At 37.5% G+C, this 27,963-nt stretch overlaps 1 protein-coding gene across 1 annotated transcript; it reads right to left on the bottom strand.

Annotated features, from left to right (window-relative positions):
• Nucleotides 1-6,435: 6,435 nt before the first annotated feature.
• On the bottom strand, nucleotides 6,436-22,141 carry CBLL1 (Cbl proto-oncogene like 1). The gene is made up of 6 exons (XM_090287351.1): nucleotides 21,840-22,141; nucleotides 17,685-17,852; nucleotides 14,436-14,536; nucleotides 13,975-14,058; nucleotides 12,346-12,419; nucleotides 6,436-9,379 (listed from the first exon to the last, which is right to left on the bottom strand). Exons 1-6 carry the CDS (start codon nucleotides 21,850-21,852, stop codon nucleotides 8,344-8,346), a joined length of 1,476 nt encoding a protein of 491 aa, XP_090143477.1. The 5' UTR covers nucleotides 21,853-22,141; the 3' UTR covers nucleotides 6,436-8,343.
• Nucleotides 22,142-27,963: the final 5,822 nt, after the last annotated feature.

Raw genomic sequence — 27,963 nt, 5'->3', positions numbered from 1 at the left:
TTGGGCTATTCTTCTCTGTCTCCTCATCTTGACAGAATCCTGTGTTTGTTTGCCTCTGTGTCTTAGGTAGAGCTGTCGCTTCTGTTATGTTGTAAAGAGCAGAGCCTTAGGGATTTGTCAGTACAGGGAAACTCCTTTCACCATATTGTGGCGCTGTATGTGGGGGAAGGGTCTGAGAGGGAACAATGCCACTTGCCCAGCACTCACCCCTTTTCCAGGCACTTCTCCCATTTCCGTATGGGACTGGCGCCCCTCTAGATGTTGCCCTGGCTGTTGTTCCCAGAGTGGGTGGGTCTGTGGATGTTCTAGGACCATGGGGGCCCTTTAAATAAGCAGACTCTGCTGAGAGACTGGCAGTTTCTGCCTCCACCCCAACCCCCACTGATTTGCACAGCCAGAAGCAATGACGCTTGATTTTCCCCGGTGCTGGGACTGTGAGCTGCACGGTCTGGTCCGGAGCTGGGAACGCTCCCCAGGTGTTCCTCCTGACTTTTTAAAATGCATAACTGTGCTTTTCACCAGCCTGCTACTACTGCCGCTGTTGCCGCCACCACACCGCATCCTCTCCACCCTCCTATCTGTCTGAATGAGTATTTCTTCTTTATATCTTTGTTTGCTGGACTTCCATGCAGCTTGATTTTCTGGAATTTCTGGTTGTTTCTAGTTTTGAGGTAGTTGTATTCCCTCTTAGTTGTGGAGGGAGATATAGCATGTCTGTCTATGCCTCCATCTTTGCCCGAAGACTATATCAGTGCAGCCACTGTTGAAAGCAGTATGGAGATATCTCAGAAAAAAATGGATCTGACTTTTGACCCAGTGTTCTCATTTCTGGGAGTATATCTGAAGGAACCCAAAACACTAATTTGAAAGAACACAGGAATCCTATGTTCATTGCAGCATTATTTACAATTGCCAAGATATGGAAGCCGCCCTAGTGTCTATCAGTAGATGAGTGAATAAAGCAAGTATGGGACATTTACACAATGGAATAATACTCAGTCGTATAAAAAGAAGACAATTTTACCCTTTGCCATAGTATGGGTGGACCTGGAAAACATTATCCTAAGTGCAATAAGCCAGTCAGAGAGAGACAAAAAACATATGATTTCATCATATATGGACTCTAATGAACAAACTGAACTAACATGCAAAATAGAGACAGACTCATACATGGAGATCAGGGTGACAGCTTGTGGGCGGGGTTAGGGGGTGGAGGGATTGAGCAAAAGGAAAAAGGACTCGTGGGCAACAGTGTGGTGATTGCTAGGGGTGGGAGATATAAAGGGACTAAATGGTAATTGAAAATATACAATAAAGACTAAATTTAAAAAAAGAATCTTTTCAAGCTACAAAAGAATGCCAATAAATATTCAAAGTGATGAAAAGCAAAGACAAACAACCAAGATTACACTACCCAGCAACGTTATCATTTAGAATCAAAGGACAGATGAAGAGCTTCCCGGACAAGAAAAAGCTAAAGGACTTCACCACCAAACCAGTATTATATGAAATGTTAAATGATCCTCTTTAAGAAGAAGATCAAAAATATAAACAATAAAAGAGCAACAAATACATATCTATCACAAATTGAATCTAAAAACCAAAATACACAAGCAAGCAGAACAGAAACAGAATTATAGATACAGAGAACATTTTGATGGTTACCAGATGGGAAGTGGGTCGGAGGTGGGGATGAGCCAAAAAGGTGAGGGGATTAAGTACAAATTGATAGTTACAGAATAATCATGGGGATGTAAAGTACGGCATAGGAAATAGAGTAGCCAAAGAACATGTGCATGACCCATGGGCATGAACAATGATGTGGGAATTGCCTGAAGGAGCCAGGTAGGGACTTGGTGGAGGGAGGCAAAGGGAAAAATATGGGGGCAACTGTAATAGCATAATAAAATATAATTTTAAAAAATTGTGAATGTTGTTCCAGTTATTTAGATCCCACTTCTAAACATTTATTCTAAAAATACGCTTCCATTCTTTATTAATGTCTTTACTGAGTGGGCTTATCTATTTGACTTTAAAATCAATTACAGAAAAGTAAAACAAAGGTTTATTTACATAGCTGTTCTTAGTTAAAACTACAATACCAACACTCCTTATAGAGCCTCATATACCCTATGGACCTTAGGAAAAGATACACATGCATATATACATTTATATATGATGCCCTATGAGTTTCAAGTTAAGAGCTCTTTATAGAGAGCAAAAATAGAAACAAAAAAATGAGACTATTTAATTGATCCCTTGGCTTGGGAGTGGGGCAAAATCCTTATATAGGATTGTCACTGATGCCTACATCTTTCCAAGTAAAGGTGCCCTCTATACTCTTGAACAAGCACTCCAATTTTTATGCTCCCATCACAGTCCATTCAATCTTAACATCTTAGAGGTTCACTTATCCTCACCCTTAATTATTTTTCCTCTGAGGCCTCTAAGACGAATAGACTTTGAGTAATGGGACTACATGGGACTGGACCTCTACTTGCCTGGCTTAGAGAAGATACTGGAAGTCGACTAGTACAAAAGTCTGATCCCCAATTTAGAAAGAGACCAAGAGATCATGTTAGAAGACGAAAATAAAATATATAAGCCAGAGCAAGATGGAAGGGGAGAGCATATCCAGTGATGCACCTGGGAGGCAGAATAACTTGTGAAGAGACAGATGCATTACTGAAATTAAAAAAGGTTGAAGCTAATACACATTGAGTGGTTTATCTTTAAAATTGTTTTCTCTAAATATCTAACTGCAAATTTTTGTACATTATATTTGCTGAACATATGAAAATAAAAAATAACTAATAAGTTAAAGTGGAAAATAAACTATAAAAATAAAATCATTTTCTAATAATTATTTAAACATTTGAAATCTTGTTTAAGAACAGTAAATTAAAGTTTAGAAATGTAAATGGAATGCTTTATATGCAATCTTGAGTTTACATTGCATAAACAAGAATAGAGAAGTGAAATATTTAATTCATTTTTCTGCCATCTTCATCTGGACATCTACAAGTCAGGACTGATCTACTGACCTTCTCCCCTAACCTGCTCTACCGGTATCTTTTCTACCTTAATTAATGCCAGCTCCATCCTTTCAGACACTCAGGCTGAAAAATCTGTTCGGAAATTCTATTGACCCTACCTTTAAAGTATATCTAGGACCAACTCATTTGATTCTGAAAATAGCCCCCATAAAATGGGTACTATATTTGTCCTCATTTTTTTAGAAAAGCAAAATAAATCAAGCTTCAAAGAGGATTAACTAGTCTAAGTTAGTTGCAGGTATTGGAGCCAGAATTCAGTCTAGACAGTTTGACTCCAGAGCCCAGGTTATTAACCATCAGGAAATATTACCTCCCTAAAGAAATTAAAATCTGTCTAAAACTGATTTAGTACTAGGCAGGACCAAACTCAGGAACAATATATGTGCATTCCACAGATTTGTTCCAAAGGCACTAATTTAGCATTGTACAAGTAAATGTACCCAGTAAAGCTGTTAGGAAATATATTATTAATGTACAGAATTAAATAAACTTAATATTTTGCTTTCATTATAATTGTGTGCATGTTTTGGTATTACGTTTTTAAAATATATTCTTCCTGGCCACTATATTTTGGAGAAGAATCTAAGAAAAATTTTGAGATTTAGAGATAACTACCACGAACAATTCCTAGATGTTAGAATGTACACTCCTAAAAAAGCAGGGACCATATCTATTTTGTCTATCATTACATACCCATGCCTAGCATATAATAAGTGCTTAATTTATATATATATAATTTATAATTTATTTTTCTTATATATTTATATTTCATGTATATTTTACACATGTATATATGTATACATCCTTCCACCAGTCACTCAATTCTTGATACCTATAATGCTACTCTTGTGTAAATTAAAGCAATGTTCTAACTGGTCTATCTTCATCTCCCTTATCTTTTCTCAGCACACAGCCAGAATAACCCTTTTAAAAAGAGCCAGATATTTCACTCCTTGGCTCAGAATCCCACAATGTCTTCCCACGTCAGAGGAAGGCCCATGTCAGAGAAGTCTTACCATAGCCTAGAAAGCCTGTCACCTCCCCACTCCGTTATACCTCTGTGACCTCCTAACAGTCATCTCACTCATTCCACTCCAATCACCTTACTGTCCCCTCAAATATTTCAGGTACAACCCTATTTTTAAGATCTTTGCATTGTGTCTTCTGGAACGCTCTGCCCATGTTATTTCCATGACTCTCATCTACTTATATCTTTGCCCAAATGTCTTTTCAATGAGTTCTACCCAAACCACTCCAATAGTTACAAATCTACCACCACCCAATTATCCCAACTTTTCTTTTATCCCATAGGATTTTATCATATAATTTAATGAGATGTGTTTAATCATGTCTTGAAAGACTTTTGCATCCCAAGTGTAGAATGGTGTCTATGTAAATACCTGAATGAATGAATGTTTATATCCCAGACAGTAGGTGCTCAGTATATATTTATTGACTATAGACCATGAAATACTACATTTATCATGGATTAGGATGCTTAACCAGAGAATGGAGCCTATTTAAATGTCAGCTCTGTAACTAAAATTACTAGATAGCTATACACAGCAAAATTATAACAGTAGTTACCACTGGGAGGATAATGTTCATTGCATCAGTGGGCAAGGGGATCTTTATTTGTATTATTACATTTCCCCCCAAAAGATGTAACACTCATGTCATTAAAATGAGTACAGATTTAAAAAAAAAAAAATTAGAGGTTTTGAAAGGAACACAGCAAGAAAAGGGGGCAGGATTTTTCAATCTGAAGAAAGGCAAAAAGAGGACAATTTTAAAGGTAGCTTAATAAGAAATGGACTTAAATACAATATGAAACTGGGTGCTTACAACTACTAAGAATAGAAATGGGATATTCTGAGGTAATAAATTAACATTTCAAAATTCTAGATTTTTTAAAAGATATGGCCCTGTCCAAATGTGACCTATCATCATTCATTTCAATCCTGTGATTCTGTAATGCCTAAAAATTCTTAAAGATAAGGAAATGGGACAATGTAACTTTAACACTAAAATGTTTCTTTAAAAATTCTACCTTAACATCTTTTCCCTCAATGATGGGAAACTGAAGGGGCATGAACCAAAAAAAAAAAAAAAAAAAAAAAGAAGTTTGAAAATCCAAATGTTTTTATTAGTATCACTACTAAGTATTGCCTCCCTCTCTTTAAGTCTAGGATATCCACCATTGCTTTGTTAGATTGTGCATAAATTGCAGTAAGTAAATTCTGCTTGGTTTCAAGGCCACAATTTAAGAGATTAGTTACAGTGAAAAATACATCCACCTCAGAAAATGTATGAATGATTGTTAAACTTCAAAAACATCAATATACCAACTTGATGGCTAATCTAATAACTAGAAAAACATTATTTTTGTTTTAGATATTTGTGAGTTATTCCATGTACTTTTCACAATTTTCTTTTTATGAGATAGGACTACAGGGCTTTTCCAAAAAGGTGTATGAAAGATACTCTTCCAGTAATTTAGAACAAAGCCTAAAGCATCTCTGTATACGTCACACAGTAAGTTCACTATGTGAGTTTAAAAATACGCTCAGGTATCTTTTCCATTTATATTTCAGTGGTATCTCGTTAGTATTTACAAAATAATTCTGAGCCAGTGGTATTTACAGGGCAAAATGGATATAAGGCTTTGCAACTATTTCCCCAAATACTACATAATACTTTGAACAAACATGCCACTGAAGAAATTTAACATTCAAATTGTTCATTTAATCTCCAAAAGTGAATCTAATTTTACTGTAAAGTTCTATCAACAGAAACATAAAAAATCCTGCATTCTTCCAAATGTGTCATGATTAGGTAAGAACTCATTTAGGCAAAACAGTATTTATGCTTTCATTTTATTGTTTTTAAGAATTAAACTGCCACCTCAGTAGTCTTAAGAGCAATATAATGAAACATACATACATTTAATTTAGACTATATCCATTATAGTTTCAAAGGCTTCCCTGAAATAACGGCTGGAATTCACATCTTTTTTCTTTAAGGAAAGAAACACTAACAGCAATTTTGTTATCCTTATACCTACCCACCCTCGTCCAAACAATAACTGGATGAATTCAAGTCTAACACACTTAAAAATTTGTCTGCTACAACACATTCATCTGATCTGCCTCCTTGCATAACTTGTATTTCTTAAACCTAACTGAAAATAAGTCATTTTTAAAAAGCCTGTGAGAATTCTCTTAATATGTGGAATTTTATACTATTTTGTCCAATACATAGACTAAGTGGTTTCATAACCACATCCACCTTTAGCGAATTTCAGTAAAAACAGGTGTTTTTCATAAATAGTTGAGAAGGTCTAAAATGAACTTGGCTATTCTCTTATTACATGAAAGAATGGTATTGGATTTTCAACACCACTTTATAACAGCTCCTAAAGAGGAGCATGAACAGGAATCAAGTTTGCACCAGTCCAAGTACCTACAGTAATATGATAGAAGCACTCACCACCAATTTTTCACACTATTTCACTCCTATGCTTCTAATGACAAAAATTTCTCACCAGAAATATTAACAGTGGACTCTCAAATTGATAGGTGTGAAAAATCACTTTAAAAGAGTGTATTAAGTTATTTTTGACTGATCAAGGTTGAAATGGCCATTTATTATTATTTCTAACTTCAGCTCTAAGTTCACAGATGACTTTGTATCTGATTATCCAAGATGAGAAACTGTTTTGTCTGGACCTAACAGAATCAAATGGTAAATTAGCAATCAGTTCACCCCTTGTCAAAAAGAAATGTTCGAAATTTATACACTACAAACTATTCAATAAAGGATTATCTGCATACTACACATTTCATGTTTATATTATGCACCATTTTAGGGGGGAGGAAATATTTCACAGGGGTTTATTCAAAGGATATATAATAACATCCTATGAATAATGAATTGTACATGAATTCTGTAGAAACTGAGTGGTCATCTTAGGTGGACTATAACAAGCCCCTATAATGCAAAAGCTGACTCTAAAGGCACCTTATAAAGCACTGAAATTCACAATTTAGTCATTTCTTTTCTCTTCTCCAATACAAAATCATCTGGTAGTCTTCACTGCTGATTCCACGTTAAAATATCCCAAGTTTTAGACTGCTTAACCAATAAAAGAAAAAGAAAATCATCAATAGTTTTAAAATTTCAAGTTAAAGAATGCTTATCACACAGTAATGAAACCTGAGCAATGCAAGTTTGTGACTACAAGAACATCCTTCATTAATACAGTATTCAAATTCCTCCACGGCATTCAGATTGTAATTTAAAACCCAATAAACAAGACCCCATTTAAGCAGAGGATCAAACTGTCATGAAATGAGGAATTACATAAAGCCTATTCAGCCCTAAATATTTAGTTTAAGACAATGAGCAGAGTAGAACACACTTCATCTAAAGAACACCATTTAAACAGTTCTATATAATGTTACTAAGATTATACATACGGTGAATCATGTGGTTCCAACCATTCGGTAAAAAGCGTTAATGAATAACAGCATCCCCCAACAGCCTGAAGCCTGCAGAGCCTAATATTTTGGACTTATCTTTCCAAGTAAAGAGTAATGCCTTTAATATCACAAACACAAATGTATCTCAGTACTGGAATTCCATTGTATTTTGGTGCTCCTGAGGCTGCCTAAATATGAAAAGGCATCCAAGTGAAGTGCATTATATACTTAACATACCTCAAAATTTCAGTGCCTAAAATGTGAAATAATTCTCTAGCATTTAACAGTCTGCCTTACAGTAAATTCTAGATTTTTACTTTTAAGGTTTTATTTTAACTTTGAGAAATTAGTGGTAAAACATATGGTTTTAAAAAACAGTATGTGGTTGCACTTAAATTCACATAAAAATAGCATTTTTACAACCATATTGAAATTTAATCCTTTTACACAGGTTAACAAAATGTATCACAAGAAAAATGAAACTGGGTTTAACAAAAGCAGTATTTTTGAAAGTGGAATAAAAATTTTTTTCTAATGTTTTACAAATGATGACCCTTGGGTCAATTTACCACACTAGGGGCACAAAGTTGTTAAAATATAGTTGTGCTCTCCTGAGCTACTTATCTGCACTATAGTACTTGAAATCAATCCTAAGGTGGAGAGTTAAAACCATTTTAAGTGACAAGACCCTAAGTGTTTTATAGCTACCTCGATAAGAGGTGTTTTTCCTTCCCAAAACAGTCAAAGCTTAAAAGATTGACTATAAGTTTTTTTTCATCATATTTTCAGTTCAAAATACTATATTATCATTGGTAATATGGTCTATATCTTGTCTGATCTGGATGATGTGGTCCAGGAAGTGGGGTCTGAGAAGGCGGACCCTGCATTCGTGGAGGAGGCGGCGGCCCTCTCGGTGCAGGCCATATACCAGGACTCATTCCCCCTGGTTGTGTAAATGGAGGGCTCAGAGTTCCTTGATCTTCAGTGAACTGGGGTAAAGAGTTAGGATTATAATGGTGAGGAGGGGGTGCAGTTACAGGTGGACCACCATGTTGAGGTGGGGGAGGTCCTGGAGGAGGATGATTCATATAAGGTGGCATCTGGGCAATAATATGTCCAGGGGGAGGGGTGATTGGTGGTGGAGCAGAGGTCATTGGTGGAGGTGGAGCTTGGCTATAAACCAAGTGAGGAGTACCTGCAGCCTGGGGAGGATGTGGCATTGGATGGCTTATTGGTGGTGGAGGAGGTGGGGGTGGTGCATAATGTTGCTGTGGAGGCATAATATGATGAGGGTGCGATACCACCGGTTGACCCTGATATTCAGGATGATGGTGAGCAGGTGCTGGGGCAGGAGGTGGTGGTTCTCTAGCACCTGAATTTGAGTCATCCTGAATAGGGACAGTTATTAAATTGCTGTGTTTTCTTGTTGAAATACGAAAGGTTTCCTGACTGACTGAACGAGGTGGAGGTGGAGCCATGGACAATTCTGCTGGAGGAGCACGAATATCCTCATGTGGCTGATTATAGTGCTCATGTGACACATGCTGCAAAGGAGGTGGTGGCATCATGATGTGCTGCTTTGGTGGAATATGGCTCATATGGTGCTTGTCTGGCGGCATTATAAAACGATCAGGCATTTCAGTTGGTGGTGGGGCAATAGGTGGGTGAACATTTTCAAGTGAAGCACGGGTAACAGGTTTTCCAGCTCTCATATGGCGGTGGTTGATATGAGCCTGTAAGTCTCTCTGAGACAAATACGTTCTCTTGCACCCTTGAACAATGCTACACATGAAGAGAGAACCTCGTGTACACTGCTCAATTCGCTGCACAGGATCACTACAGCTAAATTAGAAAAAGAAAAAACCTGATTTACTAAAACAGACTTTAAAAATAATGCACTTAGTTTCAAAGATATGCTTATTTTTAAAACTTGTTATGGAAAATACTGCAAAAGTTCACAATTAAAAACTGTACTGTAAATGAACCTTTAATCTTTCCCACTTTGTTCACTATTAAGCGTCAGCATTTCTAACTTCAGAAATCTTAATACAAGAAAAAACTGAAAGTGTATCAAACAGAATATATTTTATCACCTTATTGTTCCCGAGACCCAGAATTGATCTGATTTTCTCAAACAATTCTATGCTTTGCATCCATTTGCAAAAAAATCCAGAAAGTGCAAACCAAATGTCACAATCATGGAATTCAAACTTGTATGGTATTTGAGCAACAAGCATTTGCTGAGCAAATACTATGTGAAAGAACACTAAGTGGAAGATGCTGCAAGGACTACTAAAACAATATTATCCTAATATCAGGATTCTTAACATTAAACGGCATAAAATTTAAATTCAAACACTGATTATCAAGAGTCTCTTGAGGAAGGGACCTTTCTGGATGGTCAAATTTATTACTAAAAAGCATTACACACTCCTGCCTTTCTCAATTGTCAACACTAATTTTAACGACTCAGGGTTAAAATTATAACTATTCTTCATTCTCTATATTTAGTCTACTTTGCCTTTATTCTTCTGAAATAGCAGGAAGAGAACTAAACTAGGAATCAGAAGAACTGGCACCTCGTACTGACTATATAATCTTGGAGAGGTCATTTAATCTGTTTCTTCATCTATAAATAGGTTAAAACATCTACTCTAACTCACTGTTTTTATATCTACTTTGCCGAAAGTGTATCCTTAAATCAATGGAACAATGAAAATAACAGTAGTTAATCACTAAACACTATATCACTATAATCTATTATCATTTAATATGTGTATCAGGTTATTGGACACTATATTAGATGTCCTTTTTTTTTTTTTTTTTAATTTTTTTAATCCTCACCCAAGGACATGCTTATTGATTTGAGAGAGAGAAAGGGAGGGAGAGAAAGAGGAGAGTAAAATCAATGTGAGAGAGAAACATTCATTGGTTTGTCTCTTGCATGCACCCTGACCTGGGATGAACCGGAACCTAGGTAGGCACCCTGACTCGGAATGGAGCCTGCAATCTTTTGGTCTACAGGATAACACTCCAACCAACTGAGCCACACTGGCCAGAGTGGCTCTATATTCTTGACTTTTGAGTCATGTCTGTATTTCCATCCTTGCTGTATAAGGCTGGCACTCCTTCTTGAAACTAATAGGTTTCCTTTTAATAGCCATTTGACATACATCTCACTTTCTTTGCTTCTTTTCACTGTAAGCTCAAGAGCATCTCCACAGTAACAGGATGTGAGCAGTAGTATATAATAGTTACATTAACTTGGATTGCCATTTCTTCACTTTCTGATCTGGGTCTGTTAACCCAGATAGGCTTATGCTCTAAGTAGCTAAGGGCCAAACAGTGAGTTGCTTACTGGAGTTACATTTAATACCTTGAAAATTAAATTCCCTTTTAAATATTAACATTAGGACACTATATCAAAGAGAAAAGCTTTTAATTTACTCTACTAGTGTTTTACAACATCTAAAAACCCTTTATCCCAATGAAGCTATCAAATAAATTTACTGTATAACTTTGAGTGAATGTACACCATATTGGAAAGTTAGGCATTAGAGGAAATTAGGCAAACAGGCAAATATGTACTTTTAATTTCACAATTCTTCTGAATTATAATTCCACAAAAGAAATATTCTTTAGTCATACTACAAATTTTACAATCTGTGACTTTAAAGAGTTTATAAAAATATGCCAAGACAATCAGTTTTTACTGGTTTGTCAATGACTTATCCTTTCTCTCTCAGTGATGCCAACCTTCCTACACCATAAAAGGAAATCACCCTTTACAATTGTCCAAGGCTTTGCTATCAACCAAAAGAACGATTCTTGCGATAGCTTCTGACATAGGTTAAAAGAAATCTAGGACAAGGAAGTTTCCCTCAAAGCTTTCCTCAAGCCTTCTATCAGGGGTTCTACATTGATATAAAAATTCCTAATTTAATCTGGAACCTTCAAGACCACTCCAGTATAGATCAATATGAACCAATGCCTCTAGATCTTCATAACTTGACTGAGTCTATGCCATCATGGTGTTCTAAAATATCCTCAAGACATAACAATCAGATTTGAATGTAATAAATAAGAGCTTATACTTACAAACAGTACTTACTATATTCTAGGTAATACAGAAAAAGAGATATCTAATAATATATTATTAACATTAATAACCCAATGAGGTAGATGCTATTATAATAGCTCCATTTTACAGATGAATAAACAGTCTATATCAGACAACTAATAAATAAATGGCAGAACAGGGATTTGAACCCAGTAATTCTAATTCCAAAGTCTTTGCTCTCAATCACTATTTAATACTAACTCTCCAGTGTTCTATCAAAACAAGAAAATAACTATTTTGGCTTATAACAAATTTTGTGATGACAAATATATTTTGTCAATTTGGCCAATCTGTATTGGCTGATAACAGCTATCTACCCCTATCCTAGGAAGGTTAAGGCCAACTCTGGGCTCACACAGAAAGAATAGCTATGCCTATACAGCTGATACGCTGCCATTGATATATATCACTTCTTACCTTTAACCAAGATTATATCTCTAGAGCACAAACTTTATTATTTAAAAATGTGGCTGGTGTGGCTCAGTAGATTGGGTACCAGCCTGCAGATCAGGGGGTTGCTGATTCAATTCTCAGTCAGGGCACATGCCTGGGTTGTGGACCAGGTACCCAGTTGGAGACACACAAGAGGCAACCACACATTGATGTTTCTCTCCCTCTCTTTCCTCTCCCTTCTCCTCTCTCTAAAAATAAATAAAATCTTAAAAAAAAAATGTAATGATGATCTTACCCTGGACACATCTTATCTCCCTTTTTTTCATGTAAAATAGCACAGTCATAGCAAAAAACATGCTTACATGGAATCTGTGAACAGACATAATACAATTATACATATTAGAACAAATTAAATATTTCCCAAAAATAACACTAAGAATAGTGACCTAGATATAAAAGGCACATACGAACTATTTGTTAAAATGAACATTACAAGCAATAAGCCTTTTTCAGTCACAAAGCTCTTTGAGACTATGATGAAAAACTTTGGCCCTTTCCATAATACATGTATACATGCACATTCACTTAGACTTTCTGAAAGTATAAATGCTGTGAATTTCATCCATGGTCCCTACTGGTTAAAAGCTCCTCAAAAGGAATACTATAACCATATTTTATCTCTTATCCTGTTCTTCCTGAAATTATTCCAAAGCAATAAGATAACAAATGTCTCCTACATTTAACATAAGTAGCATTTTCCCCTGGTAGCCTTATAGTAATAAACTTATAAAAATCTAAAAATAAATCAGGACACAGGAAAGTGATGTTAGGCCATTTTAACACATTAACTGCCATGTGAGTTATATTTAAGTCACCCTAGTTTTAAGCCTGGAGCTTTGTGAAGCATACACAACTCACACATCACTTCTTTACCTTGGATGCCTTGTGGTGCACAGGCAACTCCTGCTACCATGCTATAACATACAAATTACATGAAGAGTGGCCTCATGGATAAAACTCCGTAGATAGTTTGTGAAAATCTCATTTACTGATGGTGTTATTGTTAAATTAATACTGGCAATTTAAAAATGTGGATCAAAGGAATAGAAGCTAATTTTTTATTTATTTTAACCTTTAAATTTCACTAAATCTAACATTTAAACAAAAACACTTCCTTTATGAACTCTTTCCAAGTTTTCCCATTACTTTTTCATCAAATCACAAAGAAATATTTTGTTTTCAATGTTTTTATTCTATTTCCATAATAAAACGTCATGGCTTTAGGGAAAATGTTTTGTTTTTTTTCTAGTGTGGCAGTCAATGTGTTAAAATTCACAGCTCATTACTGTTATTTAGCTATGTTATACAGCAAAGCAACAGTGCACAATCAATGCCCTCTACTATCACGAATATATTACTGAATTCAATTTTTTTCAAACACAAATGTAAAACTACCTTTTTAAAAGGGATATGTCAAAAATACTATAAAATTACAGTTAGGGTTGAAATTTTTTTAATGATTACAATTCCAGTTCTCAAAAATAAAAATATCATTAATTCAGCTTTACATTAAAAATTAGTCTTCAAAAATGAATAACTGATTTTATTCTACTAAGTAATGAAAAAAAACCTTTTCCTTAGTAAACAGGATAAATATAAACAAACAGGTATCCAACAGTCCAAAGAATTAGTTTTCAAAAGTTAGTTCCCAGAATTAATACTTTATAAGCAATTCAAGAATTTGTCAAGATAATTACATTAAATGCAAATTATCCCAAAATTTCCCTTAGTTAGTTCACATTTATTTTAAAGGTCATAAACTTAGCCATTAAACAGTGACAAATCTATCTACTTAAACTTCAGAATCCTACTTCTACAAAAATGCTTAATTTACAAAAATAGAATTTAATTTAATTATACTTACCATTCGTCCATAGATCTTAATAGGCAATCCACATTTGTCACAGAAATGAACTGGTGTATCATCCTTTTCACCAAGGATGTTTATCTGTTGAAATGATATAATTAAAATTTCCTTTTTAAGCATTTCTAAAACTGTTACCTACAATTTACACAATGACTCTATATTTTATAAATGTTAAAACAATTAGAAGTAGAAGTTTCTTGGTATCCTCACATATTCCACACCACTGGCTGTGCTACCAGTTTTTTGTTGTTTCTTTCTTCTTAAACAGTGTTAATGGTTATTGATTTGACTATATTAAAAAATTGCTTCAAATTTCAGCCAGTGGTGAAAATAGGGCACTAATAAACAAATGAGTTGTATGTGCTGAAAGACAGCTATAATAAAAGTTCATGTCACTGTTCTAATAAAATATTTAAAATATCTTACTGTTCTAATAAATGCTTTTACTTTATTTATACCTGAAAGTCCCAAAAAAGGTGTCCAGGAAATCTTCGCTGACTTCCAAACAGTTCGCCTCCCTTACAGTCATACCGTTCTTCTTCATTATAATCAAATCCTTCTAAGAAGAGAAAGGGTTATCTATTAACTTTTTATATCTCACATTTCATTTTGGAAGTACATGTACATGGTAAAATAGGCCTAGTTCCCTGATGTTTTCAAAGCTCTTCTATGAACAGGATAACCAAGACTAGTTTAAACATCAACTAGAAATTATCTTGGTGCTCATGTAGTCCAACTCTTACTTCATAACTGAGAATATTGTAGTAAGAAGACCATAACAACACAGAGAAGGTAAGAGGAAGAGCTAGAAACAGACCTCAGATCTCTTCACTTCCATTCAAGTGCTCTTATTACTGACCCACCTATCTCTAGTATAAAACTTTACTAACCTACTCTCATCATGCCTACTACACAAATTTTAAAGATACAGACCATCATTCAATCTATCTATAAAAGTAGTAGGCCAAAAGAATATAATGAAACAAAAATGCTGCAAATCTTTTTTATGACTTGGTAAATTGGTTATCTTCTTCTTCAGCCTTAAACTGAGCTTGATTTTAGAAACATCAACATATTGATACTTTATCCCTTCAATTAAAACCACTCTGGGTTAATCACCCAAACAGATGAAGCCATAGCATATCTATTTGTATATCATATCTACTTACAAGTATCCTCCCCTATACTGCATATATCAGTATCAGTAAACTTAAAACAATATGAAGATTAAATGAACTCAATTTCTCTGACCTAATGAAAAGGTTGATGGTAATCTTATTACATACAAAAGAACAAAAAAACAATGAACAGTCTAATGGGGATTCTAGGTAGAATCCAATTAACTAAAGTAAACCTGAGAAGACAAATCTATCCCTCCAAAGTGCCAGGTTTCTCATGACTCTTTTGGCCCTAGAACTGGTAAATACAGTAGTGAAGCACACAAGTTTTAACTATATGCACATGGCTAAATTACAGCACCTGTGTATAGCACATAAATATAAACCAGTACGGACAGATGGACGAACACATGGAAATACATACGCACACACACCACACCAATGCAAGAATTTTTTAAAGCTTATACAGATACTTTAGTGTACTGCTATGTAATTATCTCCGATCAAGTGTAGAGTTCAACAAGTGCTCTTGTAAGTTACATCTGAGTGACTGTAGACTCCCTTATGGCCCATTTATACCTTACAAAAGCTGGTATCATCTAAAACTCAAAATAATCAATTTTTCTTATTTATCTAAAACTCAAAAAAATATTGAGCAGAACAATAGCCAAGTAAATTAGGAGCTCATCATAATTTTTCATAATAGTTCAACCTGCACTGCCATCTATCATTAAACCATATGTATAGATACCTTACCAGCACCCAAAGCCCCCTATTTTGAATAATCCCTAGGGGGGAAAAAAAGCAATCAATAATTTTTAACCCAAATAGAAAATCTAATGTATCCAAAAATTATCTTCAGCTTTAGTTTGCTCTGTTAATAGAGAGACTGGTAATGGTCTGTGGGCTTTGAGGGGCAGGGGGTGATAAAGGGATACCTGAAAGAAAAGGGTAGAAGGGGGATTTTAGCTTTTTTGCATTATTTGGATTATTACAAGACATGTACATTATATTTAAAAGACAAGAAGGCCAATGGGGGAAACTCTCCTTACTGATAGTGCAGAAGCAGCCCTAAGTTGGTACTACCACAATTTGTAACACTTAACTTCAAATGCTTGTTTAGATGGAAAGAGAAATCAGGTTTGATTCTAAAAGGGAAATATAGACTGATTGCTAAGATAGATACAAATACTCGTAGAACTTGAATTTATGATAATGGTGATTCCTACTCAATAAGGAAAAGACAGATTATTCAATGGTTGGGACAAATAGCTAGCTGTTTTATAGAAAAAAAACAAATATATAAAGTCAGCTCCACTTAAAAAAAGAAAAACAGAATACATTATCATCCATAATGTTCCAAAGCAGGGGTCAGCAAACTTTCAGTAAAATGCCAGATAAGTAAATACTCACTTATGCAATTACTCAACTATGCCATTATAGTGTGAAAGCAGCCATAAATAATACTTAAATGAATAGGCATGGCTATGTTCCAGTAACACTTTATTTGGCCCACAGGCCAGTTTGTAAGAAGGGAAAACTGTTTTATACTCATGGAATATGGGAAACGCCTGTCTAAGAAGGCCATAAAACCTAGAAATCATAACAGAAAAGACTGGCTACCTGGTACTTAGAATCTTTGAGCTACCGCACAACAAAAATTTTATATATGACATTCAAGACAGTTCTGGTTCGTGTGGCTCAGGGGATTGAGTGCCAGCCTGTGAACTGAAAGGTCACCAGTTCAATTCCCAGTCAGGGAAGATGCCTGAGTTGTGGTCATGCAAGAGGCAACTAATCGATGTATCTCTCTCACATTGATATTTCTCTCCCTCTCTTTCTCTCTCCCTACTCCTCTCTAAAATAACATAACATAAATTAAATAAATAAATAAATAAATAAATGAAGTCATAATATCAATTTGGGGGAGAACAGTTATGGGGGAGAGAGTGACAATTTTACTTTTAACACACTGTATGTGGGCGTTTAGTGCCGACACATTATGGCAGGAGTAGATTTTTTGAAGTATGCACGTGAATTTTGTCCTTACGTAAAATCACTATAAAGTGAAAACTACTTTGAATTTTCTTTATGAAACTTTGATTTTCTTACCTTAGATGTATTCTTCATCATTATTATGAAAGATAAAGGTATTCTTTGCACGGTTTGTAAAAAATGTGAGTTTACATGTCCCACATACAACTAATATTGTGCTTTCTGTAATACTGTTTAGATTTTAACAATAGGCAGTGTTACTTTCAACAACAAAAGAAAACCAAACCAAAATACAGGGTGGGGCAAAAGTAGGTTTACAGTTGTGAATATGCAAGATACAGAGTTTATTCTCGTGTTATTATTTATTATTGCATTATTTTCCATACAAACAACTGTAAACCTACTTTTGTCGCACCCAATATTTATAAAGAGAAAGAAAAGTACAATGTGCCACAATGAGATGTCATTAAGACAAAAGAATAAAGAGAGTAAGATTTTTAAAAGGTAGCTATAAATAAGTAAAATCATATGGATTATTTGGTGGAATCAGATACAACAAAAAGATTTTTGGACCTGTTAGTTTAAACAAACTACCTTCATCACCAGGTGGAACCTTTGCAGGCATTCTGTTTATAGTCCTTTGAGTTCGAGGTGCAGGTTTGGCTTTGTTCCCTTGTTTAGAGATGAGCTTTATAGGAATTCTTCTTCGAACATCAAGACCACCCAATGATCCAGAACTATTAGTGCCTTGTAATTCATTGTCTGTATTAGGAAAGAAAAAGTTGCAATTTCTTTTAGTTTTTCTTTTTGATTATTTTGCCACAGGTATTAAATCAACATAATCAAGTGTTGAATATCTGGGTTCTGATTATAAATATGTATTATTTAACATAAGTTTAAGTGCTAATTTTCTCTACTTTGGATAAAGCCTTAAAGAAATGCTTTTTGAGACATGGAACCTTTCAATAAGTTGACAGAAGTTATAGAACTCTCCCCCCAAAAAGTAGATAATAAAACTTCTCATGTAATTCCAGAGGGCTTTATAGAAACATAAAACCTTTCATGAGCCAAAGACAAGGAAAATGCCATAAAGTAAGAAATGCAAATAAATTGGTTTTTCAAAAAAATAGTAATGTTTTAAACACGACAAGTTATTGAACAGGCTGTGTAACTGCCACTGTAGGAGATAGTAGAACCAAGGTTGTTGGCCAAGCTGTCAACATTAAATTCAGTAAAGCCAAATTTGGAAGCAGTAACTAGCAACCTCGAAGGTTAATAGGATTACAGACATATTAAATTCACAATGATGATTTGCACTTTTTCTGAACAATATATAGAACAAAATTTAATATGGGTCCTTAACTGAAATATTCAGTCTACTTTATACTACTACTTTTATAAAAGCTAACCCTTAAGACGAAATTCATGGAAAAGGACTTACAGACAGCTAAAATCTTGAGTTCAGATAAACCCAACTTAATCAACTTTCAACACTTTGCTAAACGTATTAACATGCTAAATAATGTATTTCAACTGCTTTCACTCTAGTTACTTAACTACTACAAGCACTATTACAGCCAAAGGACAGATATAACAGAATGAATTTTTTTGCTCAAAGGTATTCCTGATTTTCCAATAACTAAAAAAATACAAGTTGTAGACAGAGAGTTAACAGTTCAATATTGCCCTTCGTATATTAAAATAACTTTTCATGGTTTCACCTTGGTGAATGTCGCAATACCAACATTTTATTACAAGTCCTTTTCACATCACCCTCAGCATCTGGAAATCACTACTGCTGCTTGCTTAGCCTACCACAACTACCTGCTGCCCTTAATATCTAGCTGTCTGCCTCATTCCAGATCTCTCTTGGGTTTTTTGGTTTCTTAAGAAGCAGAACATACAGCATAATTTCCTTTTGAATATGCCAAATAAAAACACAAAGCCTGTATCAAGCCTTTGGATATTAAAAAGAAAGTGAGAACTAAGGATATAACTGTCCATTTAAGGTGAATCCACTTTTATATTAGTTTTTTTTTTCCCTCAAGGTGTTTCTGGAATTTTACCTTGGAATTAAAAGAACCAAGAAATATTTTACAAAATTTAGGTTACAGTTACAACTAGGTGCTAATTCTCAGAATGAGCAAAGACTTGTTAACTAAAAGTTTCTTGGAGCAATTTTCCCAGCAAATTCTATTAGAACACCCCGAAATAGCAGTCTTCATTATGTTTGACTTTTTTCAGCATGTTCAAAATTGGTCATTTCTGCATAATCTTCAAGGGTTTCAGCAATTTCCTCAAGGACGGCTCTTAATCCTTTGATATTAAAATCATTCTTTTGAAATGCCTATGCTATGATGTCTCCAATTAACTGGCATTTCCTCACTTGCCAATGATTTTGTGATTCAAATAGTTTATGAATTTCATGAAAAACTGGGTCTTTTGTAAGGTTTGTAATCACAATCTATATACAGCATTTGATACTGTTGCCTGATATGAAACATCAAGGATATAACAATATTACCTAAAAGAAAAGAAGCTAGTGTTAAACAGCAGGGATATCTAAGTAGGACCTGATTTTTTTAGTGGTCAGTTCATTAGTGAGTATTTTTATGTTAGGATGACTTTCACTTTCTTATGGCAACCTTTTAACTTAGGAGAATTGGGATACTAAATACTTTGGTACACACCCACCCATATTACAATTTCCTAACGTAATATTCTCTAAACTCTGGACAGGGCTTGACTTCCATTTCCAGTAATAGGCTCAAATGAGAAATATTCTGCTAACGTTGGATGTTTGTTACTCTCACATCAAGATCCCAGATCTTTAATTCTGTATTTCCAAACTAGGACTAGAGTTCCTTAAAGCTCAGTTCTAGGCCCTCTACCCTTCTGCGTTCCTTTTCCTTAAGTGATCTTGTCCATCCTCAGGCCTTAAAATATCAACTATGCAATACTCAGGCCAAAATGTTTTTCAGCCCAAATATTTCCTCTGACCTCCACCTGATATCTCCCCTTGTATGACTCAATATATATATATTGAGCCCCCCCCATATATATCCCATACTTAGCAGTCCAAAGTCTTGTTCCCTAGTTCCCATGAATCACATCTACTCCTTAAAAAAGTTTTTCTCCCAAGTTCTCCCAAACTCAGTAACAGGTACTACCTAGTGCTCAAACCAGAAACCCAGGCATCTCCCTTCTCTCACCTATCTCCAAACCAACCCATCAGTATGTGTCTAAGTACTACCACTGAAATATTTATTGAATCTGCCCACTCCTGTTTTCACTAAATGGAACAACCTTTACTAAGCCAAGCCTTCCTTCTTGTTTACTGCAATTACCTCCTAAATTTTCTTTTTTCTATTATTCTTGCCTCCCTCTTACATCATTCTCCGTAGAACCTATTATATGTTTTTAAAGAGATTATGTTTCTCCTCTACTTCAGTTCAATGTCTTCATATTGCACTTAAAATTCAGACCTTTGCTTTGGTCTTCAAAGTCTTGCACAACGTGATTCCTGCCCTCCTTTCCAATCTCATCTTCCAGCTCTTTCCCTCTTCCTCGTAACTAAACTGTAGCAGACCGGTCTTCTTATTTTTTCCTATTGTCTTTGTACTTGCTTTCCTCCTTATTTATTCCATGGCTCGCTTCTTCTCATCCATCAGACCTCAAATTATAAATGTAACCTTTCCTGAAGGACCTTCCCTGACCACCCTGTCTGAACCGTCCTCCAATTAGTCTTTACCCCAGCATCTGTTAAACACAAGGGATTTTTTTTAATGTTACTGTGTCTTCCCCAATAGAATGTAACCTCTATGACAGCAGTAACTCTGTCTGTCTTGCTTACCATTCCATTATTCCATCTCCAGGCCCAAAGGACATTCCAAACAATACTTAATAGAGGGAAAGGACTTTTTTCCCTACTTGCGATATGGTTGACATAACTGTGTGGGGGACCTTCTAACTCGAAGTGCACTCGTTCACTATCCAAAAACCACAAGGAAGCAAAAGCAAATAATAATAATAATAATAATAATAATAAACCACATCTCGAAGAGTGGAGCCATTCTTACTTAAGAAAAGAAATGGAAACATCTCCTTAGTAAATGCCCCCAATAATGAGTAAGTACCACAGCCGAAGCGCGGGGCATGCTTTGGGTTTAGGTGGAAAAGCTTTCTCGGAGTATCTTTCCGAACACTCTTTTGTGATTCCCTTCTCCCACCTCTATTTAGTCCATGAAGGACCGGCGAGACAATAACGACTGGCGGTGATTACCGCAGTACCCGCCCAAAGCTGACTGAGACAGCAGGAAGTCTTCAACCCACTCTCGAGCACTGACTGACTCCCAGCGTAATAAGGCTTCCCCACTCCGCGACTGAAATCTACCCGCCAGTCCCCATAATGTAGGGCAGAACACCCGGGATGAGTTTGTTTTTTTTTTTAATCCAGCATTCCCTCCTCCCCACAAAGCCCGCGCCGCCCGTCGTCCGGGCTCGAAGCTCAGCAGAACCAGATAAGAAGCAGCTATCACAGGCACCGAGTCTGTGGGTACCACACCGGAGAGTAGGCCGGGAAGCAGCAGGCGCTTGCCGGGCACAGGGAGGGGTCTGTGAGATTTCTTTCTCACCGCCACGCCACAGTGCTGCAGGGCGAGTACAACCTCTCTTTGCCCGCTAGGCGACCAGTCCCAGGCCGGCCAAGGGGGCATGGTACCAGGACCCCCACTGCCTCCGCCTCCTTACCAGTGTGATCCATGATTCGGCTCCCAAAGCACAGTGGGAGCGGAAGTCAACTGCGCCTGAGTCGCGGGGAGCGCTTGCGCGCTACCTTCCGGAGCCCAGGAGTCGGAAATAGGACCAGGATACCCGGCTTTGGCCTCCAAGGGCTTTCCTCGCTAGCGTACACTACCCAATTCCTGAGAGGGAGTCAGACATAGTTCGGGCTGAGAGAGAAAAAGCGAGTTGGCGAAGAGCTCCTCAACGTGCTTCGAGAGAAAGGAACCTTTAACTGTTGAAAGGTGAGTGACGGGAACCGGGGAAAAAGAAAGCGGTAGTACCCGGTGGAATAAACTCGCGGGCAGGTAAGGCGGACATCCGCACCCACGGCGCGTTGCTTTCTGTGACTTGTAGTACGTCAGAGCCCTTCAGCCGATCGGGCCTAATGCGCAGGCTCGGCCGTTGGGCTGGCCCCACCCCGCGGGCGGAGTAAGGGTTTGGATTCCCCACCAAGGTCCACGACCTGGTCTCTTCCCCTAGGTCTAGGAAAAATGTAAATACGCGCGCTCCGGAAGGCGTCCTGGGTTGGGAGGTTGCCCAGCGGACGGCTGACCTGTGTGAAGCTCCCAGCTAAAGAGAAACTTTCAATGCCTAAATGTCGCTTTGTCGTGACGAGCTACATAGATCCACGCACAACGGACTTGGTATCTGCCCCGGTTCCCACCTCTTTCGTTTCTAACCATTGCAACACATTTATAATGTTTGACTGATATTCATTTTCCAGAGAAAACGCTAGTGCCGCTAGGAACCCGGAGAGCACGCCTCCTAAGGATTGGACGCAGGGTCAGGTGGAAAACGCGTGCAGCGCAGCAGTCTGTTACTAGGGGTTAGATTACAGCCGGCAATAAAGAACAGAGCGGAGCTGAAGAAGCGGATAGACACGGGGTGAGGTGGAGAGAGCGCCTTTAAGCCTTGCAGGAAGGGTGAGGTTAAAAAGGAAAGGCCTAAAAAGGAGGAAGAGAGAGTTACCGCAACTGGCAGTACTACCTAGTTCCAGTTCTTGGTCCCAGGGGTGTGTGGCTGCTCCTGCTTTCATCTTCCTTGGCCAAAGCAAAGTCACATGCCCAAGAGTGATTCTTCAGGACCTTCAATGCAGTCCCCACCACGCGGACTTGCCTTATTTGTGTCCCCTGCTTTCCCCAACCCTTTACACTTGATGCCCTTGAATAAGTAGGAGCACAATTAGTGGAAAACACAAGCTGGGTAGTCAAGGGATTTGGGTTCTATTCTTGTCCTCCCATGGTGACGACATCATTATGGGGTTATTCACACTTTCGGTGCCAGAGTTCCTAGATCAATAAGAGATTATATTGACCTCTTTACAAAAATGTTTTTGTGGTACTGAATTCTTAATAAATTAAGCGTAGCAATGTGCGCTGTCTGTATAGTTATACAGTAACAGCTTTGAATAATAATATGATCGATACTATAGTATTGTGTTATTTGGTGAGTATTTTACTGGGGATCTTTTAAAAGACACTCCCACTATATTTACAGCTTTATAAACAACTTTTTAAGTACATTCACAACTAAACAATTATAAATCAAAGTTACCACTACTTTTGTTAAAATGTAAATTTCTGTATTACTAAGTGGTTTTCAAGATGCCTTCAGTTGTTGGGCTTATATTTTGTTTTGGAGGTTGGAGGAAGCTTAACCTTTCAAACCTCCCTATTTCTCTAAATATATTACTGATGTGATTGGACATTTCACTAGTTTGGGGTATAAAAGAAGGTAGTTTTCACCTAGAAAGAGCTCTTTTTATTTTTTCTATCCTCATATTTAGCCTATCAGCCATACGTCAGATTGATGGAAATCCAGGTTCTGAATAATATCAGTATCTGCTAATGCTAATATTTTAAAAATTAGAATAAAAAGAAACTTCAAACTATTTTGCATAATTTAATCAGTAAATTGGAAGTTTTGTCAGCATTTTATGGCCCACCAGGTTAGGAAAATTTATTGCCCTGGCTGGTGTGGCTCAGTGGATTGTTCCCTGGCCTGCAAACTAAAAGGTGTTGCAGGTTTGATTCCCAGTCAGGGTACATATGCCAAGTTTGCAGGCTAGGTCCCCAGTTGGGTGCATGCAAGATCTATGTGTCTCTCCTTCTCTTTCTCCTTCCCTTTTTCTCAAATAAATAAAATCTTAAAATCTTGTGACTCAGTGCCACCACTAAAAAAATAATAGAAAGACCTGTTTAAAAAATTTACTGAGAGAAGACTCACTTATTTTAACCTTCCTGTTGATAAAATATTAGAAAAAACATTTATTGAATTATTTGATATAACATCTGTTTTGGATGAGGGACTCAAATGTTTGAAAATTTTAGTTTCAGGTAACAGCTAATAAGCCTAATAATCAATGTATGTAAAAAGCTATTGTTTCAGGAACTGGAGGTATGATCCACCTTGATTGTAGGAAACCATAACCAGTTCCACCTTTGTGCCTCAGGAGGACTGCAAGCAATCAAGATGGTATCTAAGCCATTGTACTCCAGGGTGAGGGGACCATGCCCAGGGCACAAAGACCACTGTCCAGGGCAGAAGGGCCACTGTCCAGGACACAGATGAAAGAATGCTGAAGCTTTTATCTGGTTGACCTTTTCCCTGAATTCCAAACCCCTTATCTACACTTTTCTTCTCCTTATAAAAAGGATCCATCTATAATGGAATTTAAGACAGTCTGTTAGGGTACAAACCCGCTGTCTTCTAGATCACCAACTATCTGAATAAAGCACCCATAAAGATTCAATCCCTGCCTCTGCTTATTGGGTCTAGTAGATGACAGGCAGCATGGACACCAGCTTTTTCCAATTTCATAATCAGTCACAGTTTCTTTATTGGAAATTGACATTCACATTTATTTTGTAGCATAGTACTTTCCTAAGCTTTATAAAAATGAAACATTGTCACAATAGTCCATCTGAAGCACTGAGGTGCATATTTTCATCTTAGTGACAGACCATCTGCTAGCCTATGAATTATAAGCCAATGTTCTACAAGATGTTTTGGTAGCTTTCCATTTACAAAGCACTATTTACATTATAATAAAAATAGGATGGTATCAGAGAACTTATTTCCTCAGGAGCTTGTTTGAGACTCCTCAGTACAAGATCATGACATTAATCTTCATCTCCTTCATGCTCTTTGAGTTGTGTCACTCTGTAGTGCCTAAGACTGCATAAGGTAAAAACTGTATAAACAATGGTTCCTAACTCAAGTACCATAAGGATAACATATGCAGAAATAATTTAAAAGACATATAATCCTCTGTGTTTCGAGGGAATGCAGTGCCACCTACATTCAGAGAAGATAATGTGCACCAGGACTGAGGATGGTTAGGCTTTACAGAGGGATTTAAGCTGAGCCTTGATTAACAGATAGGATTTGGAGAAGAGAACAATGAAAGAGGCAAATCAAACAGGAAAGAGTAACAGCACAAATGTGAGAATTGTTACAGATTCTAAAACAGACATTGCTTCAAAATAATGAAAAATAAGATATTGAGGGAGAACTCAAATGTTGGAACATTTTGGTTTCAGGTAACAGCTAATAAGTTTAGTCATCAATATATGTAAAAAGCTGTTGTTTCATGAACTGAAGGTATGACCCACCTTGACTCCAGGAGACTATAAGCAGTTCTAACCCTTGGGCCTCAGGAAGACTGCAAGCAATCTAGATGGTATCTAAGCCATGGTACTCCAGGGTGGGAGAACCACTGCCCAGGACCCAAAGCTTTTTCCCTGAATTCCAAACCCCTTACCTACATTTTTCTTCTCCTTATAAAAAGGGCCCATTTATAATGGAATTTAGGACAGTCTGTTAGGGTACAAACCTGCTGTCTTCTCAGATCACAGACCATCTGAATAAAGTGCCCATAGAAATTCAATCCCTGTCTCTGCTTATTGGGTCTGGTGTGACAGGCAGCATGAACACTGGCTTTTCCAGTTTCACATTCATTACAAAGAACCTTGAAAAGTAAGATATTAGAGTCGTCGTCGTCGTCGGCAGCCATCCGTCTTGAGAGACGATGGTGTAGCTTCTTAAGAGTCTATCTGCACCGCCGAGAATGGTTGTGCAGTCTGACTCAGGAGTGACATGGTATCTGTCTCCTCCCGTGTTGAATCGACATCTTGCGATGATGCTGGAGTGTCCTCTCCAGTGAAGCTGAAGCTACAGAGCCTGGGCAGGGTGATATGGAGGGTCTGCTGTTGCCCATGCAGCAGACCCCCCCCTCTCTTCGCAGCTGAAGGGTCCAAGGGAAAGATGGAGTCAATACAGCTTGGTTTCCGGTGCGCTGCAGGAGTTGCCGGTGTTGACTACAACGTCAAACCGCCTTAGGGACTCCGGCTCCGGATTTTCTGTCGGGGTTTACTCCCTTAGCCTTTCCCCTGAAGAGGTATGCCGCAAGGCAGCGGAGGTTTTTTGAAGTCAGAGTTTTCCTTCTCTGATGTGCCCTGACTGGAAGATCGAACCAGCGACACTTAGCTCGCAGGCCGACGCTCAATCCACTGAGCCAAACCAGCCAGGGGCATTGAGGTATAACCAATGTACAATAAACTGTACATATTTAAGGTGTATATTTTGATAAAGTTTAGAGTAACTGTTAAGAATATATAAACAAAACCTAGCAAGATATATAAACAACATAATTCAGAGGGATATATTAAAAAACAATGAGCAGATCTTAAATATGTCAAGGGAGGAGTGAAATAATACTGTTACAGTTAAGAGAAGGATAATTAACCAAAAAGCCAGAGACCCCTATGAGGGCCAAAAACTACCAGCAAGTGTGAATGAACTGGTAATAAGGGAAGAACTAATCAGGATAGTGTCCATATACATTATTAAGTTTGAGTAAGTAGAAATGTATGGGAAAGGTAGTAGAAAATAGTAACTAGATATATGGACTTGGGAGTTACACACTAGAGGTTCCAAGACCAGCATTGCCATTTATCAGCTATGAGACCAGGCAGATTACCTAATCTCTGTGGCTGACTGCCTTCATTTGTAAAATGGGGATAATAATAGTAACTACCTCAGGGTTGAGAGAATTGAATGGTATCTAAAGCACTTAGCACCCTCAGGTATGCTGTAAATCCTCATTAATTGGTAGTTATTATGACCATGGGGCCCTGGCTGGTTTGGCTCAGTGGATTGAGCGTCGGCCTGCGAGCTAAGTGTCGCTGGTTCGATCTTCCAGTCAGGGCACATCAGAGAAGGAAAACTCTGACTCCAAAAAACCTCCGCTGCCTTGCGGCATACCTCTTCAGGGGAAAGGCTAAGGGAGTAAACCCCGACAGAAAATCCGGAGCCGGAGTCCCTAAGGCAGTTTGACGTTGTAGTCAACACCGGCAACTCCTGCGGCGCACCTGAAGCCAAGCTGTATTGACTCCGTCTTTCCCCTGGACCCTTCAGCTGCGAAGAGAGGGTGGGTCTGCTGCATGGGCAACAGCAGACCCTCCATATCACCCTGCCCAGGCTCTGTAGCTTCAGCTTCACTGGAGAGGACACTCCAGCGTCATCGCAAGATGTCGATTCAACACGGGAGGAGACAGATACCGTGTCACTCCCGAGTCGGACTGCACAACCATTCTCGGCGGTGCAGATAGACTCTTAAGAAGCTACATCATCGTCTCTCGAGACGGACGGCTGCCGACAATTATGACCATGGTAGTTAACTATATTCATTGCTTCTGGAGGTGATAGTGAAGAGTAAATGAAATAACACTTAGTAGAACTGCTGCCACGTTATTAAATGAGTACTAAATGTTAACTACAATTTTATTATTATAATAGGAAGTGTTGGGCAAGAGGCAAGATCACTGGGGAGCAGAAGTGGAAACCCCAGAAGAGGCGCCAGAGCTAGCACCTTCCCCAAGAAGGGTGGGGAGAAACCCCAGACAGCAGATTGAAACAGCTGCTGAAGAAGAGAGGCCACCTCCGGGAGGCTGCCCAGGTGTGAGAAACACTTACAATAAAACACTGGGACACAGGACTTCAGCAGCAAAGCAAAGTGTTTATTCACGAGTCTGCAAAGTAGGGCGCACAGCCAGCCAGAAGCATGCACAAGCAAAGTAGACAAAGTAAA

This window comes from Furipterus horrens, unplaced genomic scaffold (assembly GCF_987537825.1).
Source record: "Furipterus horrens unplaced genomic scaffold, mFurHor1.1.pri manual_scaffold_9, whole genome shotgun sequence".
Taxonomy (NCBI): Eukaryota; Metazoa; Chordata; class Mammalia; order Chiroptera; family Furipteridae; genus Furipterus; species Furipterus horrens.
This window is presented reverse-complemented; position numbering and strand designations above follow the sequence as displayed.

Bases quoted from the DNA above. Each gene is read 5' to 3' on its own strand.
- CBLL1 (XM_090287351.1), bottom strand. The intron at 14,059-14,435 runs GTATAAATAAAG...TCATTTCAACAG, and splicing joins ACCTTTTTTGGGACTTTCAG to ATAAACATCCTTGGTGAAAA. The intron at 9,380-12,345 runs GTAAGATCATCA...TTTCTAATTTAG, and splicing joins GGAGATAAGATGTGTCCAGG to CTGTAGTGATCCTGTGCAGC.